The sequence below is a fragment of the Furipterus horrens genome, unplaced genomic scaffold (genome assembly GCF_987537825.1).
Source record: "Furipterus horrens unplaced genomic scaffold, mFurHor1.1.pri manual_scaffold_4, whole genome shotgun sequence".
Taxonomy (NCBI): Eukaryota; Metazoa; Chordata; class Mammalia; order Chiroptera; family Furipteridae; genus Furipterus; species Furipterus horrens.
This window is the reverse complement of record NW_028327174.1, coordinates 79,544,344-79,571,287: the sequence shown is the minus strand read 5'-3', so window position 1 is coordinate 79,571,287 and position 26,944 is coordinate 79,544,344. Positions and strand designations below refer to the sequence as shown.

The following is a 26,944-nucleotide window of genomic DNA, read 5'->3' as shown; positions in this document are numbered from 1 at the left end:
CTTTCTTAAACAATTTATGAAGCATCCCATCTAGCTAACAGAAAGAGCTCCAAAGGCCTGCATAAAATGGAAGGCTTATATAGACAGAAGGTGGAAGGAATAAGGAAAGAGTGGGATTATCTCACCTGGGGGGAAAGAAAGGGTCTATGCGGCACATAACCTGTGCATCGCTAACCAGGTAAATTCCTAGTTAAATATCACATTATTGGGAGAGGCTGAAATTGCAAGTAAGTCTTCATTTACTGAGGTGGGCTTAGCACAGGTGACTCCATTACAAGCCTTTTTTTGTTTGTTTGTTTGCAGTTCCAGTCTCCATAAGGTAAGAACCATGACTTAAATTTATTCTATTTTCATGTTGAGTGAAACAAGAAAGCTTGCTATTGTTAATGATACAGTTTTAAAAGAAAAGAAAAAGATTACTCTCCCTATTCACCATGAAAAAAATTAAAACTGATTTGAAATTAAGACCCTGACTCTCAAACCATATGTTGCTTTCAAGCTGCAAACTAGAACCAGTTTTCTTTTCAAGTTTCAGCATGTAATTGAAATCACAAAACAATGTCATTAAGCACTTGATACTTGAGTTCTAACTGAAAAGGTTATGCTTCCCTGCAGAGAAGCACAGCACTAATTACCTGCCTATCAAGTGGAAAAAAAAGTCATTAAAAAAATAATAAATGTTGCTCTATTTCCTTCCATTTTAAAATTTATGTTTATTTCTTCCCAATTCGATTTTAAGTAAAATTGGGAATGGGGGGGTAAGGGGGATGAGTTAGTCAAAACTAGAAAACTTGACAGCTTTCTCAGGGCAATTACCCAAAACAATAATTCCTTGCTTAAGTATCTAAAAGCAAGTAGGAGCTGGCCTAAACATGGCTGAGGTTTGCAAACCTTGGCCAAGCTCAGTTTCTTTACTCAAAGTCAAAGCAAGGGAATTTACTGTGAGTTAGGAAGGATGGGAAATAGGAAGACGGTAGCTTCTCAAGATGCCCTAGTCCACCCAATGCTTCCCATAAACACTGGCAGAGAACTGTTCAGTTCTCTTTAAGTGTATGGGATCCTAATGTGCTTGTATGACCTACCAACAACATTGCCTTTGAAACCACTAAGGGAATTCAGAAGAACAAGTATTAAGCCCTGAAGCAAAGGTCTTAATTGGCCTCAGGGCAAAACTTAAAATAACCACTTTCTTTATGGACTCTCCTATTCTATACAGTACCAAAAGGAAAAGGAGAATGTGATTCATTGTTTAAGAATTTGAGTTCCTAGTGCACTACAGAGAAGGGCTGTTTTCCATAGTCTACTCAGCAAAGGTAATATTAACAAATGGCAAAGGAGATCCCCTCTATAGCCTAGCATCTAGTTCTATTATCAACTGTGATATTTTTACAAATACACATTATATATAGGCAATGTATAGAATTACAGAGAATTGGAGCAGAAATAGGGAATGAATGAAAGTAAATTATAAAGATGCATAATCATTACAAAGCAAAACTATCCTTCTACACCCCCCTTTGAAATCATGAAAAATAAGTGAAGAAATCTGAGAAATAAAACAATCAGTAACTGAAACTCAGGTTAGTAGGGAAAGGTCAGAATGAACACTTCCACTTACTGAAGATCAAAACATAACTTATATTAAATTCTCTTTGAAGAGGAAAAATTTGCCTTTTAAATGGTGAAAAAGGACCAAGCAAGGAGATTACTCAGAAACCCAACACTTGAGCACCAACAATCACTTACTTTGTAAATGGTAGGCAGGATCTGTTTCATTTTCAGCCTGTGAAAGACGAAGACATCATAAACCGCTGAGACTGCAAGAACAGTCACTCCTTGTTCCTTCCACAACATGCTGCATCCTGCGCACAGTCCTGTCCCCAGGAACCAGCCCCAAGTCCTGGCTGAGCAGCCTCTTGTAGAACAGTGTTTAATGTAGCAGAGCAAGGAGAGGAGGAAGAAGAGACTGGCCCCGACGTCAGCCCGTCCCACGATTCCCGCCACTGCCTCTGTATGAATGGGGTGAGAGGCGAACATCAGGCCCGCCATGAAGGTCCAGTACCCATCCCCAAGGAGTATCTTGGAGAAACTGGTGAAGAGACCAGTGACTGCCGCGTGCAGTAGGATATTGACAAGATGGTAACTCCAGGGATTCAGTCCTCCGATGGCATGGTTCAGGCGAAAAGAAAGCGTGCAGAGTGGCCGGTAGGACTTGTGACTGCCACTGTGGGTTAGGAGAGTCCCCCAAAAATCATTGTAGAAAATGTGTGTCCATGGCGTTTCTGGAAGTAGGTCCTGATTAGTCTTGATAGCACGGCTAAAAAACAAAATGTTAAAAAAAATAATCAAATGAAAAATACAGAAAGGAAAAAAAAAAAAAGAAAGAAAATATGTGACATTGCTAATATATTGCCTTCATCCTTAGTTTTGTCATCATGAGAATTTATGCCAGGATTCCAGCGATGCACAATTAATGCTAATGAACTTTATATACAGACTGAATTGAGATCCTCCCCCTAATGCTTAACTAACGCCACAATTAGGATTGTATTTCTTTTCCTCAAAAGCTTTCTTCCCTGTTTGAATGCAAATATGTTTGAAGAATAAATGCAGAGGTCCTATCTTTGGTTTAAGTCTTAATGCAGAAGTTGCTAAAAAACTGTCTAAAAATCATAAGGCATACTGACTAAAAATGCAAATTCTAGGCCCCAGGTTGATGTGAGGCCTGAAAATAGGCATTTTGTAAAAAGCACAGCCCCAGGTGGTGCTAGTGCAGGGATACGCTTAGAGTAAGAACCAGCTCCCTACTAGAAATAAATTCTAAATAAAATATCTGTGCCCAGAGCAATGCTTCTCAAACATTCACATCATCTGGGAATCTAATTAACAGATTCAGTAGATCTGAGGAAGAGCCCGAGGTTCCACATTTCTAACAAATCCCCAAGTAAAGCTGACGCTGCTGGTGTGGACCACACTCTGACTAGCAAGCACCTATAGAGCTAGAGAGATAAGTAAGACTGGCTCTCCATCTATCCAAACTTTTCCCTTCTTCCAGCACTCCAGTAAACTTCAGCCTTTACCCTCTCTGAGCTTTCACAGGATTCAGTGTCATGTGTATCAAGTGCCACAATGATGGCACTTCATTGTCCCCTACTTTTGAGTAGTAGTAGCCCTAGATTTCCAGGCTTTGAGGAGGAATGACCTAGCATTTGCTGAGCACTTGCTATCTGCCAAGCACCCTGCTGGTTCCCTTGCCTATATCTTCTTGCTTGATTCTTAGAATAACTTCGAGGTAGATGTTATTATCTCCATCTCTCAGATGAGCAAATTATAATTGAGAGAGTTAAATAATAACGAGTCCAAAGTCACACAAATCACAAATAGCAGGGTGGTGTTTCACGGCCCATGCTCTTTCCACTATGATGGGCTTCTCAAAATGGGATCCATATACCACTGGGCGTGTGTGAGAAAATACACCAATAAACCTTGTAAAACTTTTAATGGTGATGTTTGTTTTAACATATATTTGAAACAAAATTTAATTATATCATAGCTAGGTTTCAAAGGTATTTGCTCAGGATAAAGCTGTTAAAAAATAAAAAGTCCACATAAAGACCACTATTAAGGAATCAAAATACTGGTATATGCAGATAAGGTACAATTGTTGAAGGTAGACTATAAATGACTCAGTTTGGAGAATCCCTGCTCTTCAGCATTATACCTGCCAGAGAACAGGGTGGCTTCTTGAGTCTTTTGTATCTCTAGTGAATCTATCTCTGTACTTACAGAACAAAAAAGAGGCACATGAGTCAGAAGAAAGTAGGAATGAGACATTTAAAGAACCTACTCCATAACTAGATATCTCTTGCTTAGTCTGATGTCAGAGCTTTTTAAGGGGGTGTGGGCACCTGTGTAGCTGAAAAATATATAGTAGATGGCCACTGTGATGACCTTTTACCTCTAGCCCCTCCACCAGTTGTTCCTCCACCAGTTGTTCCTTTCACTGTGAGGAAGCTAGGATTAAAGAAATTTCCATATGAATGTTACCAAAAACCAAGTTGCCAAGTCCCAGGATTGATGAAAAACATTCCTGAGTCTCAGCTCTGTAATTGACTGATTCTCTTCAAAAAAAAAAAAAAGAAAGAAAAGAAAAAGAAACTGGAACAGAGATTCAAATAGATTAAGAAAACCCATCCTAGGTGACAGAGCCAATGGAAATAATAGAGTTAGTATTTCATTTGGGATCAATGACTGAGCAATGGTGGTTTTCAACTGCTTCTCTAAACAGCTTCCCAATTAACCTCTCTGAGCTTTAGTGTCTGTAATAATAATAGTTTTATCTTCAATTCATTTAACAAACACTTGTAATAGTTCATTATATCATTTACATAGAGAAGCAGAAGACACTGCTTTGCAGATACATGAGTGTTCCAGAGACATAGGACAAACGACATCCCAGTCCTGTAAGCAGCTGTTGTTATTATTCCTCAAAGATTGGGGTACAATTTACAAAAGTCCCCTATTAAAGTCTGCTTGACCCACAACTTCTGAAATTGGGTATACTTGGGGGTTAGAATTAAAACAGACTCATCATAGCTGATAATTATCTACTCTGCGCAACACCATACTACTCCTTTTATATCTACTGATGAGAACTAGCTGATTTTTCTAGATGCTCAATAAAAAAAAAGGTAGAAGGTCTGTTACAATCACATCTTAAAAAAAAACTCCATGTGGCAGGAAGTTAAGTTGTTCTCCCATGTCTATTTCCCATATTCATAGACCTTCTGTTTTTAACTGGATATATGGTTATCTAGAAAAAAGATCTTTTTCCTATCTTTCCTTGATGCTAATGATGGTCATGTGATTAACTTTTGGCCGTGGAACATAAGCAGAGTTCTATGTCCTACTTCCAGAAAATGTCCTTAAAAGGGAAAAAAGCTGAGCAGACTTCCCCTTCACCACTACCTCCTTCCTGCTAGAGCACAGATGTAATAGTTGGGGGTCTACCAGCCACGTTGGCCTATAGAGTGTCCTTAGGAATAGAAGACTGAAGGGAATTGTGTTCCTGTCATGGCAGACTATACCAGCCCTGAGCTAACTACCTGCCCATTGTAGGGGTATAAGGAATAAATTGCTATCTTGTTTGTTTTTTATTATATTTATTGGGGTAACACTGGTTAATAGGATCATATAGGTTACAACTGTTGTCACAGACATTTTTTTAATTCAACTGGTATATTACATTTTGTGCACACCATCCGAAGTCAAATCATCTTCCATCATCATAAAAATGCGGCCCCTTTTACCTTTTACTAATCTTCCACTTCCTTCCCACTGGTAACCACCATAGTGCTGTCTGTGTTTATGAGCTTTAGTTTTATATCCCATGTTTGAGTGAAATTTATGGTTCTTAGCTTTTTCTAACTAACTTATTTCACTTAATATTTTCAAGGGCCATCCATGTTGTCTCATATGGCAGCATTTCATCTTTTCCTATGGCTGAGTAGTATTCCATAGTATATATGTACCACATCTTCTTTATCCAGTCCTCTATAGAAAGATACTTTGTATGCCTCCAGGTCTTGGCCACTGTGAATAACACTGCAATGAATATAGAGTTGGATATATGTATCTTTGTGAATAAATATTTTCAAATTTCAGGTAGATTCCCAGAGAAGGGATGGCTGGGTCATAAGGTAACTCTGTTCTTAATTTTTTGAGGAATTTCAGACTGTTCTCCATAGTGGCTGTACCAGTCTATACAGTGAATAAATGTTCCTTTTTCTCCACAACCTCTCCAACACTTGTTATTACCTTTCTTGTTGACTATAGACATTCTAACAGGTATGAGGTGGTATCTCATGGTAGGTTTGATTTGCATTTCTTTAATGGGCTAGTAAAGTTGAGTATCTGTTGGTGGTTTGTATGTCTTCTTGGTAACGGTGTCTGCTCAGGTCCTCTGCCCAATTTTCAGTTGGATTGTTTGTTTAGTGGTGAATTGTAGGAATTCTTTATATATTTTGGATACTAACCTCTTGTCGGAGCTGTCCCATTTGATTGCTTTCTTTTTTGTTGTCAGTTTCTTTTGCTGTGCAGAAGCTTTTAAATTTGATATGGTCCCATTCATTTATTTTTGCATTTACTTCCCTTGCCTTTGGGGTCAAATTCATAAAATGGTCTCTACAACCAAGGTCCATAACTTTATTACCTATGTGTTCTTCCATGTAATTTATTGTTTCAGATGTTATATTTAGGGGACAAACTAGTCTACTTTCATTGTTTTGTAGGTGGCTTTCCAATTTTCCCAGCACCATTTATTGAAGAGGCCTTTTTTCTACATTGTGTGCTTCTGGTTCCTTTGTTAAAATTATTTGCCATATACATGTGGTTTTATTTTTGGGCTCTCAATTCTTTGCCACTGCTGTGTGTGTCTTATTTTTCTGCCAATATCATGGTTGTTTTGATTATCATAGCTCTGTAGTATAAATTGAAGTCAAGTAGTGTGATACCTCCGGCTTCATTGTTTTTTCTCAGGGTTGCAGTGTCTCTTATGGTTCTAAACAAATTTGATAATTTTTTGTTCTAGTTCTTTAAAAATGACCTTGGGATTTTGATGGGGATTGCATTAAATCTGTATATTGTTTTGGGTAACATGGTCACTTTAACTATGCTGATTCTTCCACTCCATGAACACAGAATATCTTTCCATTTCATTGTCTCTTCTAAAATCTCTTTTAATAATGTTTTGTAGTTTTCAGTATTATAAGTCCTTCACGTCCTTTATTAAGTGTATTCCTAGGTATCTTATTCTTTTGATTGCAACTGCAAAAGGAATTGTTTTTTCATTCCTTTTTCTGAGGTTTCATTGTTAGTATACAGGAAAACAGTAAATTTTTGTACATTAATTTTGTATCCTGTACCTTTAATGTGTTTGTTTCTAATAGTATCTTGGTGGAGTCTTTAGGGATTTCTATATACAGAATTATGTATGTCATCTGTAAAAAGCTACACTTTCACTTCTTCCTTCCCAATTTGGATGCCTTTTATTTCTTTCTCTTGACTGATTATTCTGGCTAGGACTTCCACTCCTATATTAAATAAGAGTGGCAAAAGTAGACATCCTCGTCTTGTTCCTGATTTTAGAGGAAAATCTTTCTGTTTTTCACCACTTAATAGAATAGTGTCTGAGGATCTGTCATACATGGCCTTTATGTTCAATAACCATTGTATTGTGTGTTTTAATCACATATGGATGTTGTATCTTATCAAATGCGTTTTCTGCATCTATTGATAAGATCTTATGATTTGTATTCTTTGTTTTGTTAATATGGCGTATTACACTGACCAATTTGCATATTTTGAACCACTCTTGCGCCTCTGGAATAAACACCAATTGATCATGCTGTATTATTTTTTAATGTATTTTTATTTGATTTGCTAGTATTATATTTAGGATTTTTGCCTCTGTATTCATTGGATATCTTGGTCTGCAGTTTTCTTTTTTTGTGTTATCCTTCCCAGGTTTTGGTATCAGGATTATGTTAGCCACATAAAATGTGTTAGGAAGTGTTGCCTCATCTTCAAGTCTTCAGAAGAGTTTGAGAAAAATTGGTACAAAAACCTTTCTGAATGGTAGAATTTACTACTGAAGCAATCTAGTCCAGGACTTTTATTTTTGGAGGAGATTTTTGATGGTTGTTTCAATTTCATTACTGTTTATCTGTCTATTTAGATTTTTCAATTCTTCATGATTCACTCCAGGAGAGTATATATTTTTAAGAAATTATCCATTTCTTCTAGATTATTAAATTTGGTGCCATATATGCTTTGATAATATTCTAGTATGATCCTTTGCATATCTGTGATACCTATGGTTACTTCCCTTTCATTTCAGATTTTGTTTATATGAGTCTTTTCTCTTTTTTTCCTTTAGTGAGTCTAGCCAAGGGTTGTCAATTTTATTAATTTTTCAAAGAATCAGCTCTTTGTTGTACTAATTTTTTTGTATACTCTTTTTTTTTTGTTCTCTATTTCATTAATTTCTGCTCTATTTTTTTATTACTTCCTTTCTTCTGCTGACTTTGGGCTGCTTTTGTTCTTTTTCTAGTTCTTGGGATTAGGTTGTTTACTTGGGATTTCTCTGGTTTCTTGAGATAAGCTTGTAATGATATAAAGTCCCCTCTTACTACTGCTTTCCCTGCATCCCCGAAGTTTTGATATGTTGTATTGTCATTTTCATTTGTCTTTACGTATCTTTTGATCTTAATTTTTATTCCTTTTTTGACCCAATAGTTTTTTAGTAATATTTTATTTAATCTCCACATATTTGTGGGTTTCTTTACTTCCTTTTTGCCGTTGATTTCCAATGTCAAAGCACTGTGGTCAGAGAATATGCTTGGTAAAAATTCAATCTTCTTGAATTTGTTAAGGCTAGTTTTGTGGTCCAACATATGGTCGGTCATTGAGAATGTTCCATATATACTGGAGAAGAATATATAATATATTGATCTAGGAAGAGAGGCTCTGTAAATATCAATTATGTCCACTTGTTCTAATGTGTCATTTAAAGACATTTCTTTATGGATTTTCTGTTTGGATGATCTATCTAGAACTGTCAATGGAGTATTAAGGTCCCCTGTTATGACTGTGTTTTTGTCAGTTTCTCCCTTTAGTGCTGTTAGTAGTTGCTTTATATATTGTGGTACATATATATCATGAATGTTATGTCTTCTTGGTGCAGTGTCCCCTTTACGATTATAAAATGTCCTCCTTTGTCTCATTACTTTTGTTACCTTGAAATCTATTTTGCCAGATATAAATATGGCTATACCTGCTTTTCAACTGATGTTCTTTGCTTGGAGAATCATTTTACAACCTATGACTTTGAGTCAAACTTTGTCTTTGCAGCTTAGGTATGTCTCCTGAAAGCAGCATATGGTTGGGTTTTGTTTTTTGATCCAATCTGCTACTCTGTGACTCTTTATTGGTGAACTCAGTCTATTTAAATTTAGGGTAATTACTGCATATGAAGATTTCTTAAAGCCATTTTATCTTTTGTTTCCTGGTAACTCTATGCCTCCATTGGTTCTTCTCCTTTGTGTTTCTGTCTGTTGTTCTTGTCTGTTGTTTTTGTTTGGTAGTATTCTATACTTCTGTCTTCTGTTTCCCCTTTTTTTAAGCTATGTGTCTCAATTTTTGATTTTATGTGTGCGGTTAGCATTAGGTTTATGAAAAAGAAAGTTTCATATATACAGTAGTCCTTTTTTTTTCTGAATGCATCTGGTCTACATCCTCCTTTGCAAACTGAGACCTTTCCTCCCTCACTCCTTTAATGTTTTTGTTCTCACAAATTATACCTGTTTATTCTGTGAGTTTGTTGGTGATCTTATTCATAGTTTTGTGACCTTCTATTCTTTGCTTCAGGTAGAATCACTCTCCTGATTATTTCCTGCAATTGAGGTCTTCTGGTAATAAGTTCCCTCAGCTTCTGTATATCTGGAAAGGCCTTTATTTCTCTTTCATATTTAAAGGGTAACTTTGCTGGATATATTATTCTTGGCTGGTAATTCCGCTCTTTCAGTAGTTTGAGCATTTGGTTCCACTTTCTTCTGGCTTATAGAGTTTCGGCTAAGAAGTCTGGTGTTAATCTAATGGGTTTTCCTTTATAGGTTACCTTTTTCTTCTTCCTGGCTGCCTTGAGAATTCTTTCTTTGTCATTAATTGTTGACAGTTTTAATACAATATTCCTTGAAGAAGACTTCTTTGAATTAAGGTAACTAGGTGTTTTATTGACTTCTTGGATTCAAGGATCTAGCTCTTTCCATAGGTTTGGGAAGTTCTCATCAACTGTTTGAATAGGCTCTCCAAGCCCTTTTCCCTCTCTTCCTCTGTTGTGTCTAGTATTTCTATATTGCTTTTTCTGATGGAGTCAGATAGTTCTCATAGAGTTCTTTCACTTTTTTTTTTTAATGCTCAAGTCTCTCTCTTCTTCTCTCTGCATCATTTCTAGAATTCTATCTTTGATATCATTCATTCTTTCCTCCATGTGGTCTGATGTATTTTCTATGCTCAATAATTCATTCTTGATCTCTTTTACTAAGTTCTTCATTTCCAGAATTTCTGTTTGGTTCTTTTTTAAAGTTTCAGTCTCTCTGGTAGAGTACTCATTTTATTCATTAATTTGTTTCCTGGGTATGTTAAATTACCCGTCTGTATTTTCTTGCATCTCCTTGAATATTTTCAGAACTTCAATCTTGAATTCTTTGTCATTTCTATCACATAATTTCCATGTGTTTGATTTTTCATTTTCTTTCTGAGCTGCCTTGCTACCTGGGTTACTCATGGTATTTGACAGGTTCCTTCTCCATCTAGGCATCTGAGTATGAGTGGCACTTCTCTATTAGATCATTATAAAGATGTCTTTCTTATATTCCAGTAGGGGGCACTGAATCACAAGTTGTTTTGGCTCTGTGAAATCCTAATGCTGACCACTGCGGCGGTGTCTCCAGCTGCAGTCAGGGTAGCCACAATGCATAGGGGTGGGGCTGGCTGGCAGAATGTGGCTGCCTTCTTTGTTTTGTTCTCCCAGTAATGGGAGGTTGGACCTCCACGGGGTACCCCCCTGCATCCCAACTGGGGACAAATTACATGCTTTGCTCAAGGAAAATAGTGGTTCTTTAGTACCAGTTCTCAGATTTGCAGATAATGTGGTCCACAGCCCGACACCAAGGGCAAAGGAAGTCAGGCTTTTGGAGGCTAGAAGCCAGCAGGGCTGCGTGGCTTTGTTTCTCTGTCTGGAATGCCAACCACCCAACAACCGCTGCAGCACCCCAGTGCTGTGTCCTTGCTAAGGTCTTTAGGCTCAGCAGCAGCTCATGCTTCTCACTCCTGCAGCTGTGCCCACCGAATCTCTCTGCCCCTTCCAACTGAACAGAGCACCAGCCAAACCCAATTCCTCCTCTCTCTGGGCTGAGCCCCTCCGAGAGCTCCCAGCTGGAGGGCTGCATCTGTGGCTTGTCTCAGCCCTCTTCCCTTCTCCCCTCCCACTTTGTTCTCACTTGCCCACCTTCAGATGCTTCAATGAGTTAATGTCTCAAGAGTTGCCTGTATGTTGAGCAAGGAATCCTTTGTTGAGTTATAGCTGTTCAAATTGTTGAAAATTCAAGGGGAAAGACCAAGGGGGTCTCTCACATCGCCATTCTTCTGACATCTATTATTTTGTTTAAATTGTGATATCCTGGGTGTGAGCTAATGGCAGCTGAACCTTGTCATAAGTGACATCCTTTGTTCACAGAAAACTTGATGTATCACAGTGGTCTGATTTTCCATTCTGATTTTCATTTTTACAAGTCTCGATGTATTGACTTTGTAGTAAATGAATTTCCATATAAACTGGCTTTTAAAATATTAGAAACAGATGTTATTCTGGATCCGTTAAATTAAAACACCCTGCTATGACATTCATCAAGAGGCTAACTCAGAAGTAACTGCTTAATACTCAATGGGTTATAATTAAAATTTAAAAGAAATATGAAAAACTGCCAGTGTTGTCAGAGAGGGCTGATTTCAAGCACTTCGGAATGAAAATCCAGCTGGCCTCTACTAAACATAAACCTAGATACTGATGTAAATTTCTCGAATATAAATGCAGAAACATTCACAGTATCATGTCAGAGCAGTGGAAAGCTCAGTAGCAGAGCATCCTGAGATAAGGCTTTGCCAACGTAGCCAGCGAAGCTAGAAAGCAAATCTTGTTTAGGACAGGACTACACCCTTTCGCTGGCAGATTCATATAAGATGGACAACCAACCACGTTCTCCAAACCTGGTCTGCTATCTACTGTAAGTTCATTAGCATAACCAACTCTGTAAAGACTTTTTAAAAAATAAATAGATAAAACTCCTACTTTTAAAAATCTGTTCAAACCTGCCAGAATTTCTTATATTTATAGCAATAAGTCTAGTAATATGAAGCAGCCAACAAGATATACTACATATCTCTCACAAAACAAGTTTCCAAAAAAGGAACAAAATCAGCAAATCTCATAATTTCACTGTGAGAAAACACTTTGATGAGGCACAGCCCTAAATTTACACTGTAGGAAAAAATTTAAAGGACAAGCATCATTAATAAAACAAAAGTTGAAGAATAAGAGAACACCTTACCCATGCATAAAAAATACTACACAAAGAGAGACTTTAGTGTGACAAAATTCTCAGACAGGTGTCTCTACTTAGAAAGGTTTTAACTTAACTGATGAGTATTATGGCAAAAGTACATGAAATAAGACTAAATTGTATTGGGTTTTAGTATATAAGTCACGTCACACAGGCCAGTCAGTGATAAGGGATACATACGCGTCCCTCACATCATTTAAGTAAGATACTGACCAAATAGGCTTTAATAGAATCTGAATAATCTGCCAGCAAAATGAGAAGGTAATCATTCAACAATAAGCATAATAGATGTTCACCCATTTGCATTTTCTTATGAGTCCAAAATGAAAGTAGTAAAACCTCTTCTCAGCTCATGAAAAACCTTAATTCCAAACAAAATTTCATGCTGATATAATCTGAGGTTACTTCTGTGAACTGGAACTGAAATTTAGAAAGGCACTAAGAAAACAGGAAATATTCCACTCTGTGAATGGAGAAGAAAATCGGAGCAGCAGATGTGAAGAAGCAACTACAAGCAGAACTCTCCAGAGAACACATGACCGAGAGACAGTCTTTTGAAGCACAAAAACCCAGTCTCTCAGGTCTTGAAGGGGTTCTTAACCCTTTTCCGTTCTGTTCACTTGTGGCTCTTTGCTTTTGCTGCCGTATGATTTTTCCTTAGGAAATGTGGGCAAAGGCCAGCGCTAATGTAACCCTGATGAATGATGTGACACTGCATCGCAGTCGTCCTTGTCTGTGTTGCTCTCACTGCTGTTTGTTCCATCCATTGACCTTTTCAGTCACAAGCACCCACGTAAGTGATGACCACTGCTTAGATTCTTCAAACATCAAATGGCATGCTCATTAAAAGAAAAAGAAAAAATTCTGAAGCCAAGTGGACTAAATAAAGTTCAAACTATGAGACAGTGGACAGAGTTCCTTTACCTCTCCATACCTGTTTTCTTATCTGTAAAATAAAGACAATACCTGTATTAGCCTTATAGCATCATTGTGTGGAGTAAATGAGTCAGTAAGCAAAGAGTGCATTGCTATATGTAACATAATGTGTATATGTAATATAATATATGCAACACATGTTAGCTGCTCTTACAATTATTATTACCATCCACACCAAACAACTGATGCTAGCCATAAATGGAAATATAGTAGTGCTCTTCTATCATGTTTATAGCCTTCAAAATCTATGGATCATGGCATAAGTATTTCATTTAAAATTCCCTTAAGCTTCAATGACACTCTCAGAACAAGACAATAAATATGTATGAAGCTTTACTTTTGGTCTTTAACACTTAACTTCTTTCACTCCCCTATCTTCTAACTACCTCTTTCTAACTCTCCTTGGCTGGCATCCCCTTCATATCTTTCTCCCATCTGTGGATGTCTCTTCCCTAGTTCTGTCTCCGACCTTCTTTCTTTCTACACTTTCCACCTCTGTGGTCATCTCCAACACTTGCAACTCAAGAGATGCCTTCTCCATCTCTACTGCAAGCCTGGATGTTGCTTAGCCTACACTTCTGCGGGCCCAGGTGATATCTACATCTGACTAGAAAAAAAGTAATGGAATTCTGGGTCTTCTACTAATACTAGGTGTGCTACCTTTGGCCTATTACCCTCTCTAAAGCTCAGCTTCCTTACCTATGATTGGTGGATAATAATAACAATAATAATGCTTCTCACAAACAGCTGTGTTCAAGATCAAATGAGAAAATGGTAACTTAAAACATTTGACATTTACATAGCTTTCTAAATTTGTAATGGAAACTTGCTGTTATTTTGGACCTGTTCTTCTAGTTAACAGTTTCCTGTTTTTCCCTTTGAGAACAGCCTACATTCACTCTCAGTCCACGTGGATAGGGTGAGACTGCCCTGACCTCTTGATGAAACGTCAGCAAATAATTTGGCCAGTTAGTGCACATATTCCCCACCTCATTCCTTGCCACGACAACTGATGTAGCAGCCAGCCAGGCCAATCAGAGTCAAGAAGACCCCAATAATCTACTGGGAAAGGACATCTTTTGAGAATGAGATGAAATCCCAGGGCTACTAGAGGATTCCCTGAAGACCAAACTGCCTGAGAATGCAGCCAACGCAGAAGAACCCAGGTCCACTGCCAAAGACACAAGTCCTAGCACAACTGGACCCTGTCACACCTGAAGCTAACACCATTAAATAAGCCAATAAATGTCCTTTACATAAGCTAGTGTGAATTGTTATTCTGACATCGCAAGCAAAAGAGTACTAAATAATACAGCACTCCATGATAATTATTAAGTACTTATTAGTTGCCCTTTCAGTACCTTAAGCTTATTAAGTCCAAATCAAATAATTTTCCTCAGAAAACATCTCCCTTTTCATATAAGCCCCTCATTAAGTACCATTTCTCCATCACTGACATCAAGGTTGTGCATAAGGATATCTTCTCTCTTTGCTTCTACTGTACATCTATTTTTAAACCAGTTCAAGACCTCAGAGAAACTCAGATATTTCCCTTGAATCTGCATCTAACTTTGCTTTGTTACAACCCTCATTCGGGCTTCCGTTACTTCGCACATGTGCTGCCTTGCATGCTTGCTTAAATTGCCAGCTCCTTTGCCTCCTTCCATCATTAAGCTGTTAAGTCCCCCCTGGGAAGGAACTACGCCTTATATTTTCTCCTGGTGCCCAACGTATATAAGGCACATAATAAATATTTGCTAAATTGAACTAAACAGCCATTCCTGCCTACTTGCACTCTACCTTGATCTATTACATGCTTTGGATAGAAAAACTTCCTGAAATATAACTCTAACACTACCACTAGGCTCCACAAAAATCCCTAATCATGGCCTATTTCTTAACATAATATACACCTTTCACAGCCCAGTGTTCATCACCATCCCCACTATGACTTCTAAGCTGATCTCCTGTTCCTTCTCCATGTGCCTCCTAAAGTCAGACAAACTTCCCAGCTGATAGAACCTTCCTCAAACCACTGCTTCCTTCCTCTGCCCTGGATTGCAGTTCTTCAGTCAGTTACATCTGTCCAAATAGGCTTCAATCTCAATGCTCATTTGTGAAACACAATCTCCCCAAAGTCTTCCCAGTTACTGCTGCAAATATTCTTAATTTTGACATCGACACATTCCTATTAATAACGCTGACTTCTTACTACAATTATCGAGTATCTGAAATGAGAGATATGTGGAAGACATTTCAGGAGGAAGAGAAATGTGTACTTTGAAAATGGGACACATCCCCCATTAAAAATCTTTGTCCAATAAAATGAACTGAGTCTGTCATAAGAAAATTATTCAATTCTTTTGGCCAAGATGGAGGCCTAGACTGACACGCTCTGTCTCCCTCCACAACTAAGAAGGAATACAACTACCGCAAAACCAGAAGTCACCAGAAGTTCCAGAAAATAAATGGAAATCCAACATATGAAGTTATAAAGAAGTGGTGCTCGTCCACAAGGGTAGGAGGGGTGAAGCCGGGGCGGAGAGGTCAAGCTGTGCTGGCGGCAGCAGCAACAGCGGCAATGGTGGCGGGACGGCGGTAAGGGATCGAATGGACAAATCGGAACATAGGGAAGGAACAAACAGTCAACCAGTGTAGAAAGAGGAAACAAAAAGTGAGGAAAATGAGGAGAGGCTCAGAAACTTACCGGACAGCTATAAGTGGGGCAGCATCCGAATCATAGGGTTGCTGGAGGGTGAAGAGGAGGAGCAGGAAATTGAAAAATTATGTGAAAAAATAATGAAGCAGGACTTCCCTAACTTGGGGAAGGAAGTAGACTTACAGGTCCAGGAAGAACAGAGAGTTCCACAAAAACTGGACCCAGGGAGGGCCAGGCCGGGATGCATTATAATCAGGATGTCAAGAATTAAGGATGGGGAGAGAATCTTAAAAGCAGTGGGAGAGGAGAAGAGAATCATGTACAAGGTGGTCTCAATGGGACTGTTGGCTCATTTCTCAAGGGAGACTCTGCAGCCAGGAAGGGATTCTCAGGAAATATTCAAATAATGAAAAGCAAAAACCTGCGGCCATGATTGCTCTATCCAGCAAAGCTGTCATTCAGAATGGAGGGGCAGAGAAAGTCCTTCCAGAACAAAGTAAAACTGAAGGAATTCATTAGATCCAAACCACTGTTATATGAAATGTTAAAGGGACTTGTTCGGGAGAAGGAGGATCAAAACTATGAACATTAAAATGAAACCTGTATCACAACAACCAACAACAGAAGCTAGGGAACCGAAACAAAGGCAAACTAAGTAGGTAACAAGAGTGGAAAAAGAATCATAGGTATGGGGAACATCATGGGGGGAGGTCAGCAGGGAGGGGGAAGGGGGAAAAGGGAGGGAGATGGTACAGGAATTGAGAAGCATAGTAGGAGGGAGTGGAGTAGACAGGGAGATGTTGAGAAGAACTATATGCACAACCAATGGGCATGGACTAAGGGGGGGGGGACAACAGGAGTGAGGGGGATCACTGGGTGGAGGGGAACAAAGGGAAAAGAAATTGGGACAACTATAATAGCATAATCAATAAAGCATATTAAAAAAATTATTCACTTGCTCATTTATTCATTCACTCAGTATTGGCCTAGGCACTGTGAAGGGCACTGCAGACAGAATGGTGAGTAAAACAGATTTCCCAACCTTGAGAAACATTCAGCCTAACAGATGAGGCAAGTAATGTCCAGACAACTTCACCGCAGTATGATAAATACTATTCTAACCTGAAATCCTGATGGCTATGGGAGAACACAGAATAGACTCCCAAGGTTTGAGTCTTCAGGGTCAAAAGCTTCCTGGAGGAAAGTATGTCTACCTACATGGGAGGGGTGAAATGTAGGAGTAAGGGAGATGTGGAGATGTTGCTAGGTAGATAGTCAATATTTTCAAAGATCGTGCGCCCAAGAGAAAGGTGGTAAGCTTGAGATCTGAAAATAGGTTTGTTTGGCTAGAGTGAAGTTTGAGGGAGAGAGCAGCAGGAATCATCGACATCTGCTGTCTTATACTATTGTAGTGAGTTGGAGAGAAATTTTGAATGGGATGGGGAGGAATTCAGCTGGACATCAACCTTCCCACTGTCTTCAGGATTGATTTGGCTAGTGTCTTGTTAGAACTTGCTTCATCTCCCCAATGCACAGCTAACTTCTAAAAAGTAAAAACACCTTTGTCTTTTTGAGCCTAGCAAACAGGAGGCATTCAATATGAATTTGATAAACCAAATTCTATTTAGAAATTATTGGTACTGATAGGCTGCACTCACCTTTCAGAAAAATTCTACATTAAGTACATAGGGAATTATCGTGTTCCCCTAAAAGTAGTTCACTCACTCTGGGTACTCACCTCTGCTCACCCAAAGAAAATTAACTGTGAAAAGCCATCAGGTTAATTGGCTTACCCCAATGTCTTTGGCACTCATTTACCACTTAACCTATAATCCCTTCATTAGAGTCCCTCTTTAGGGATAAGCCATTATATTTAGGAAGCTCTAGTAAATACACAAATACTTGGCTGAAGTAGCAGGGGAATGAGAGAAATACTTAACATCTAGAGTTTGTCTTAGTTTGTAAATAAGCAATGTATTTCAGATTCCTAGAGGAACTGAAGGTACAGCAAGTAAATTTCCGCTTCGGTTGCTGGACTGTTGGCGGACAGTGTTGGGTTTCTAGTTCCCAGTGGAAATGAAAGGCATCATGCTCTAGGCAAGAATCTATCACTACCCTTGTAACACCTGACTAAACTTGCTTGTTTCTATCTTGATCTCCCCCCACTAGACTGTAAAGCCTTCAATGGCTGAGATGATGACTTCCTAAACAAATGACACCTTCACTTTTTTTTTCAGTTGTTGCCTTACAGATGTTGAATGAAAAGACGACACAGGACGTAACCAAGACCCTGTTGTCAGACATCCAAGGTTCAGAGCCTCCAAGTCACTATAACTAAAGGAATATTCTTAGCAGACAGCTCCTCTATCCCTTTAGGGGTTTTTCCGAGAAGTTTCTAATTCAGTGTGGCCTCTCCTTCAGGGGAACTAAGCTCCAGAGCAACAGGTCCAGAAATACACACCTCTCATAAAGCTTTTCTAGATGAGGACGCTCATTCCTCATTTTTCCTCATCCCAGATCTAGAGTTTGCCCAGACACTCTCTTCTCTTACTGGGAAAAAACGAGGAGAAATCTTGGTTAAAATTTTAAGGTCTCTTTACTTCCTCAGATAAATGACTGATGCCATTTTCAGAATTTCTGAGACATACCCAAGAAAAAACTCTGGCCCTGAAAACTAATTAATAAGCCATTCAAATGAAAGCGGAGCATTTAAAATTAAAAATGCATTTACCTAAAGATGTTGTTTAAAGTATTTATATGAAAAGCATTTTACAAGATTAAAGCAAAAACTAACAACATGAGATTATCAGAAAAACCACACTCCAAGCATTTAATTTCACTGATTAAAGGAATTCTCAACCATAATAGCAGCTTCTTAACAACTGAAAATAATTTTCATTGCCTTGCAATTTGTATGATGAAATACAGTATTATTTTCTATACAATTTGTTCACTATATCCATATCATGTCACCCTAACATTAATAAAAAATTTGATTATCTAAATGTACCTCCTTCTCAGTGTACTAAACTAAATCAGTCTCAACTTAAACACTAATGAAAATATCTCTATTCCTAATTCTCCAACCTTGAAGTCAGTAACCATGAGAAAGGATACTATGAAGATTTTTCACTCCCAAAAGTTAGGTCAAGTGTATGAGTTACTTTAGTACACTACTCTGTCATTCATGAATTCCAGTCAATTTCATAGGTTTCATAAATTCATAGGTCTATAAAAAGGTGGTTAAAAATTTTTTTTAGATATCATACTGTTTCCCATACAATACGTCTTAAACATTACCAATACACTGTAAAGTATGACAGGTTCCTTACAATTTTTCTATTTTAAAATAATTACAAATGTTTGACTATTTTTTGAGAAGAAGTTAGTATCAGATTATAGTCTTTTTATATAACTTAAAGCTTTCAAAAATGAATGGGTTCTATCAGACACCAGATTCCAAGTGAGAAATACAAGTGTAACCATGAAGATTCCAAGAACACCTGATGTTTTATACAAGGTCTTGTTCTATGCACCTTTACAGAATAAAAGAAGACATAATCTTTGTGCTTAAGAATTTGATTATTCTAATGCATTCTAAATAAGTAATAAGCATGGCAAGCTGAGAATATACCCCTTTAGTTAAAATATGTGCCATCTTGCATAAACGTGCCGTATAGTTTCAGAACTGATGTACTACAGTACATGGGAGTTTTCCCAACTACACAAGTATTACCTCATTTTTAAAAATCACATCCTTCAGGAGGGGTCACAATCTTCACTTAAGGGAAATACGAAAAGTGCTTTCTGGCTATGACCACTGCTTATGAACCCACTAAGGGTCCTTAGTCTGAGCACTGCCAGACCACAAAGTTAGGGGGAAAAAGATTAAAATGAGACACTACCCTGCTCTAGGCAAACAGGTGTTGGGGGTTGGAAGACACTTACATTGCATTATCCAGATGCTTGGCTTACCTGTTAGCCTAAGTCCTATCTTCTCTGAATTAGGTCTTAACCAAGTCACCTTTCTTTATCCATGCCTCTCCTTCAGCCAACAAGAAAAGCCAAGAAGCTGTTTTAAGCCAAATGTTTGCAATGATCCTTTGTCTTTTCTACGTAAAATTTTCCACATGTTGCCAGTGAATCCCTCTCAGGTATTCATGTTATAATACCATCTTGCATTTGTATCGTGCTTTTACATATTACAAAATGTGCTCATGTTTGTGATGATCTTGAACCCTTGTCACCACCCTGTGAGTACGCGGATGTGAACAGATGTGGACGTGAGAAGCTAAGAGTCCTGCCTGAGACAATCGCAGCAGTGAACATCAGAGCCGCCCACACAGAAATCCAGATCTCAGTTCTTATAGGAAGAAATTTAGACAGAGAGAGAGACACCAGGAGTGCATGCTCCAAAAAGAAACCATTTAAGGATGCAGCAAAAAGGTAGTCATCTTCAAGCCAAGAAAGGGCCCCAGGGGAAACCAAATGAGCCTAACCATGATCTGGACATTTCATAATCCAGGACTTTGAGAAAATTAATTGTTGTTGTTTAAGTCACCTAGTCCATGGTGTTTTGTTCTGGCAGCCCTAACACAAATAGGCCATAGAGACCACCATATACAATTACATACACTACCCTGTGTAGCCTTCGGAATTTCAGGGAAACTAGATCTCACACAGAAGCTGAATTCCTCCAATACTATGTCTGCTGGTCTGTTTTTGATGATAGTGGTTAAACTGCTTTGTGAATATTAAATGGGTTTTAAGAGGTATCTTATTCTTACTGCTCCCAGGATATATCCACTTTCTCTACCAGCATTAATGCTAACTAAACACATGTAATAAAACACTAGTGCTATTTCGTATTCACACTGAGACGGACAAAGTGTACAAAGCACACACACGTGATCTCATTTTATCCTCCTAATACTGCTATAAATATGAAACTGAAGCTGGAGGGGCTAAAGAGGAGCACAGACTCAATAAGAGGCAAAAAAAGACCTTGAACACTGTTTCCCAGCCTCCTCCATTTAACCTTCAAAGCAACTCTGTTCCTCCACATGTACAATAAATCTCCAACAGAAGTGTTTGTAAGACAATTTGAAAGTAAAATCCTAGTCTATTATTGCATTTTGTCTGGAATCCATATATCTGCCCTCAAGACTCAATAAAGCTATAAAAATGCTTTTGTACCATACTCTTTTAATTTCTGCAATTCAAAAAGAAAGTCTTCTTTTAACACTAAGGAGTCTTGGAAAACCTGAGTCAAAGGAAGGTGTTAGTTGTCTTCCAGTGACGGGTGAAAAAGGCAGCTTTATGAAAGCCAAACACTAGCCTATAATTTCATATTACAAAACATAATAGAAAACATATTCTGGAAGAAATTGTGCTGCCTGCATCCCTTTTCAACTATAAAATGGTTACACACACACATACATCTGAGAAAGATCAGACTTTGAACATATTGCAGCAACACACACGCACAACAAGGGAAGTTTCACCAGGGCTGCCTGCGATGACAGGCTACACAGACATCCCTACCATAAAATCAGTCTCACAGCTAAATCAGAGAGTCTTTTTGGACACAAGAATATATGAGCCCTGATGAAAAACAGATAGGCAAGGAGGAAAACATTCTTAATTTAAAACTAACACAGATGAGCCTCCACAAAGTACCCAAACATTTGGTCCACAAACCGCCAGCAGCGCTCTAATTTGTCATGGAAGGCAAGAGCTATTTCATCCACAAATCAGGAGAGTAAGAGAAATTAATTCCCCCATTAAAATGTGCCGGCATTCTAACATATAATACTCTCTAATACAGATGTCATTCATTGACCAACATTTAATAATAATCGAGGAATAAATTAAACTTCAGGAAGCTCTTCAGCCCTTTAAATAAATCACACGGTAGGGACTCAAAATACATTTGCTGAATGTTAAATGAAAGCTATCAGCTCATTTAGATCTCATGTTATGAACTAATTATGAAGCACCAACATGTCTTTTTAACTATCTTAAGCATGGTATATTTCACCCTTTTCCTGACCCCCCAATTCTTAAGCATAGAACAGCTGGATATGAGGAGTGTCTTCTTCAGCACGCCTTATCTATGACTGCTAAATTACCTAACCTCCGTAGGACTGAAAACCCCTATACCAGACACAGATCATTTTTATTCAATCTTGACCATCATTGTCTTTATTACACATAATTTCTGTCACACCAGTCATCGCCAATAAAAGAGGATTTTTTCAACATACAAATAACCACACTAATTAAATAAATTAACAAAACCTGAAATGAACAAACAGGACCTAAGTTTAAAAATGGGAGATGGTATTCAAGCAAAGGAATGTAAGCATAACAGAGCTAACTTTTCACTCCAATCTGAAGGGAAAAAAAAAAACTACATTCATCTTTTATCCAGAGCAACTCCTAAAATCCATGTCAAATGTTAAATACACACACTCACACACTTTCGAGCCAGCCAAGTCTTGATTCAAGTTCCTCCTTTTGAACTCACTAGCTATATGATTTAGTTTTCTCTCTATAAACTGTTGTTCCTAGTAAAGACAAAACAAGACAACTAAATAAGATAAGCGTACATAGTAGGTGCTTAACAAATGACTACAATGAATCACCTCCCTTATCTTCCAAGACTCCATAAAAGAACACATTTTTTCCTGAAAGATCAGTCAATACCACTACAGCTCGCATTCAGTTATGGTGTCGTTTATCATTTCTCTTAGCATGTCCTCCAGGACCTCTGTTCCCCTCTCCCTCACCACACCAATGTGAAATTGTGCCTGCATTAATCATAAATTAAGCCCATTAGCCAGCCTAAGAGCTCAAGAATGATGTTCAGAGTAGTCTAACTCATCAGGGAGGATGGATGTCAGCAAGGTTATCAAAAAGCATAACGGAAAGAAGAAGAGTCACAGGACTTATGTCATAGTACACAGCCTAATTAGGATATTCTGGGAAGCAGCTTCATTGGAAGGACAACAGTTACATACCACCGAAGAGGCTGAGGCTTGGTATTTCCTTTTGACTAACAATCACCACTTCTAACAAAACAACTATAATTAGATTTACAAACTAATATTTTCAGCTATCCAAGGACTATTTTTTCTTACACAAAGTAGAAAAAGAATTATGCCATGCATTTGTAAGTACACACACACACACACACACACAGCATGTTTTCAAAGATAGAAAGTTCTTAAAAGCATGACACTATATATTAAACCTCTTGTATCTTTGTTAATAAAAATAAAGTCAACATAACATTTTTAAATGTCCTCTTTACAATCTTTATATAAGCCAACCCTATGCATGCGGGCAGTAATTAGGCCATAATTTGTGATGGCCTTGGATGCAATCTAGAAGAGGTTAAAACCAAAAATGTGATCACCTTGTGAAAAGAGCAATGTTGTGCGCGCTATCGTGGTCACTCCATTCAGAGAGATGGATTTTCACATTGAAAAACTAACACTAAAAGTTGCCTTGGGGAGGATAACAAAACAGGCATCCCCAAATGCTCCATCGGTCTTGTCTTCTAACGGTTTCTTTTCTGAAGGAATCCTGGAGAGTTCAATCTTTCTAATGGGAATATAACTGTACTACAACTCTCCAAGGGCATATACCACTTAAAACAGGAACTCTAAACTCTGCTGTCTTTAAAAGGTAAGTAGGTCACTGGAAAAAAGTCATTTTTCAAAGCTCCAGTGAACTGGCACTTGCTCTCTGCCAGCCACAGAGATAAGGCGTGCAGTCTTGGTAACAGAATCGCCTTTCTTTCATTTGAATGCCTGTCCATTTCAGTGCTCCCAAGAGGAATCAATGACTAACCCATGACATCATAAATGACTTGGACTGTGTGTACGCATGTGTTTCAACAAAGCAGGAAAGAACTGCTTTATTTCTTTGTTCCATCCATCAACTATTCATTTTAGACGAACATTTGATAAAGGTTACAACATAAAGGCATCTTCCTATACATCCCAAAAGGAAAGAAAAATAATAATCTCATCATTGTCACCCCACAGAATTTAAGTGAAAATAAACCTCCTAGAAGAGTAGACACATGTTTTTTATTTCCCATTCTGAAAGTGCACACAGGTATTAGCATGTTCAAATGGCAGTGAATTCATCTGGAATGTGAAAGACCATGGGGTTCACACATATAAAGATCAACAGTTGTTTTAGAAATTAACTACACCACATCTTAAACTCCTACATGAGTTCTAAACTAATCCAGGTGTTATCATCAGGGTAGAAACAGATGCAGTGTTAGCACATTAAACTGTGAATCCAACTCCATCACTGCTTAATGGGCTCCACATGCTGAAAATGATCATCATGGTAGGAAGTGCGCTCAACCAAAAGCCTAACTTTCAAATAAAACAAGAGTTTCATTATCTACATTATGCTCACACACAACTACTCTGGAACTAACATTGGTTTATGGTGCACTAGTAATTTTGAGGGCAGGACATGATATTAGGAGATTAATGCAACATCAGAACAATAAAACCATGGTTGTCATAGGGGTGTTGATACCATGACACTAATGCTGTCACCACAATAAAGGCAATGTTGGTTGCACCAGCTTACCTAATCTTGTGATTCTACCTGGATCCCCAAAGTGGCTAGAGGAGGTGAGAAGAATACCGGGGAAGTTTATATCATAACCACCATCTCTTAATGTATGCACAGAATTATCTAGCTTTCAGTATATTAATATGTGCATCATGTGATGTCACAAATGCTTTTCCCATCTTTTTAGTGAAGAAAAAAAGACTCTCATCCAAGATCACATAGTGAGAAAGGAGTAGAATTAGGAAAGATCAGTTCTTCTGCAACTCTATAGTGTCTTCAGTCATGAAATCTCTGCAAAGGGAGAAGGTCTTTGCCCCCATTCAATTTATAATTAACCAACATCCCCCCCCAAAGGAAAAAAAAACCTGGGTTATTCTAGAAGAAAACTAATTCACAATAAGGGAACACGACTGTGTTTCATTCAATTCGCTTTGGCCCACCCCATTTTTTTTTGCAACTAACAACATTGACTAAAAGGTCTAATCGATGCTAAATTAGTGCATCATACTGGAAAGCTGTCTGGACTGGAAGGGATTTCACCATGGAGCATTCTGCATTTATTGACTGTTGTATTGACCAAAAAGCCTTATGGTGTTTAAACAACTTCTAAAACAGATTTTTAAAATAATACCAAACTATTCTTTACAGTTTTTCCGCTTCCTGAATTCAACTCTAATGAAAATTAAATTTTTAAACTCTATGGGGAAGTCACCACTATATATTTCTTGAATCATTTAATTTTGAAATCTGTCCTAGTTCCTAAACTTCAGCCTTAGCACTTATTTTGCATCAGCAGACTTATGTAGATGGTTAACCCCAAGGCAAGCCAGCTTCCAATATAACTCATATTTAGAATAAAAGTTGCTGTTATGACAAGTAGGCAACATACGTACAAAGAACATATCAAGAGTGGCTTCAAGAATAGGTATTAAGCCCTGGTCAGGTAGCTCAGTTGGTGAGAGCATCGTCCTATACAGCAGGGGGTTGCCAGCTCAATCCCCAGTGGTCAGGGCACATACAAGAGGCAACTCATAGATGGTTTTTTTTTCTCTCTCTCTCCCTCCCTCCCACCACTTTCTTCCTCTGTCCCTCTCCCTCTCTCCCCGCCGCCCCCCCCCCTCGATCTCTTTCTCGATCTCTCTCTAAAACCAATGAAAACATACCCTTGGGTGAGAATTAAAAAAAGAAAGAATAGGTATTACGAGTTTTTATCAAAAGAACCTTCTGAAAACTGGACTTCTATTTTTATCCTAACCTTGTCTTAACTTTCCCTTTATGACTAATGTATATATTATACAGATTAGAAACCACGTGAATTTGAGGATGAATAGAAAACGATGGCAGAGCAGCAGTAGGAAATTTTGAGTAAACCTGTGAAAGAGCGAACACTGGCCAAAGTCCCAAGCCTTCCTGTCTCAATGATGGAGGAATGGAGGCAGGTTTTTTTTTTTTTCTCTGTCCTCTGACTTGTACTTGTCATTCCAAGAACTAAAGCTAGATAATCGTGATAACTGGCAAAGGAGTGAATTACAACCCCAAACACGGACATTGTTGTCTGTATTAGTTTCCTATTGTTACTGTAATGAATTACCACATACTTAGTAGCAAAAAACAAACAAACTGACAGACAAAAACGCAAACTCATTATCTTAACAGTTCTGAAGGCCTTATGTCCAAAAATGGCTTTCACTGGACTAAAATTCAGGTATTCATGTGATTTTGCCCTTTCTGGAGACTCTAGAGAAGAGTCCAGTCCTCGCTTTTTCCAGTTGATAGAGGCCATTCCTTGAGTCATGCGCCCCTTCTCCATCTTCAAAACCAGCAATTACTTACATCACTCAACCTCTGCTTCCAACATCTCTATTCTCTGACTCTTCCGTCTCCCTCTTTCCATTATAACAATTCTTGAGATCACACTGAGCCCACCCAGAAAATACAGAAGAATCACCCACTTTAAAGTTCTTATTTTTATCTGTAAGGTCCTTTTTGCCATGTAAGATGGCATATTCACAGGATCTGAGGATTAGGATGGAGTTATCTTTGGGAGGGATTATATTGCCTACCAGTGTCCCGCTTTGCTAGGCTTAACCAAATATATTAACAAGGGTATCAAAACAATCTCCTCACTAAAATATGCAAGATACTCCATCTCCACAGGCAGGCAGAAGCAAGAATCAACACTATATACATGCATATAAGTGAATGAAAATTACTGTATGCATCATCACACTCCTATTTAGGAAAATAAAGTGAGATGAAAAAAAAAAATGGCTATTTGAAAAAAACATGTTGATACCATTTTAAGCAGGGAGGAATGACTAGATTAACAGTGCAGTATCCAAACAGACCCTGACAAAACAGACTGACCAAAGGAAGTAAACAAAGTTAAGTTTAAACAGGAATAAGGATTAGATTCTCAGACCTAAGATTGGGCCCAAAGCCAGCAGCTACAGAATGGGAATATATAAGTCGGCAACATACACATGGAAAAATACTTGGAGATTTTAGAAAAAGGAAGATTCAATGAGTCAATGTGATATATATATATATAATATATCTCAAA

The 26,944-nt window shown here is 38.1% G+C and overlaps 1 protein-coding gene across 4 annotated transcripts in view; it reads right to left on the bottom strand.

Moving 5' to 3' along the window:
* The window catches only part of TMTC2 (transmembrane O-mannosyltransferase targeting cadherins 2), a 396,110-nt gene that overhangs the window by 235,312 nt on the left and 133,854 nt on the right, over positions 1-26,944 (bottom strand). For all 4 annotated transcript variants that reach the window (XM_090273677.1, XM_090273679.1, XM_090273680.1 and 1 more), the window contains exon 2: positions 1,747-2,317. In XM_090273677.1, the coding sequence (XP_090129803.1) occupies positions 1,747-2,317 (571 nt within the window). The remainder of the gene's footprint in view (positions 1-1,746; positions 2,318-26,944) is intronic.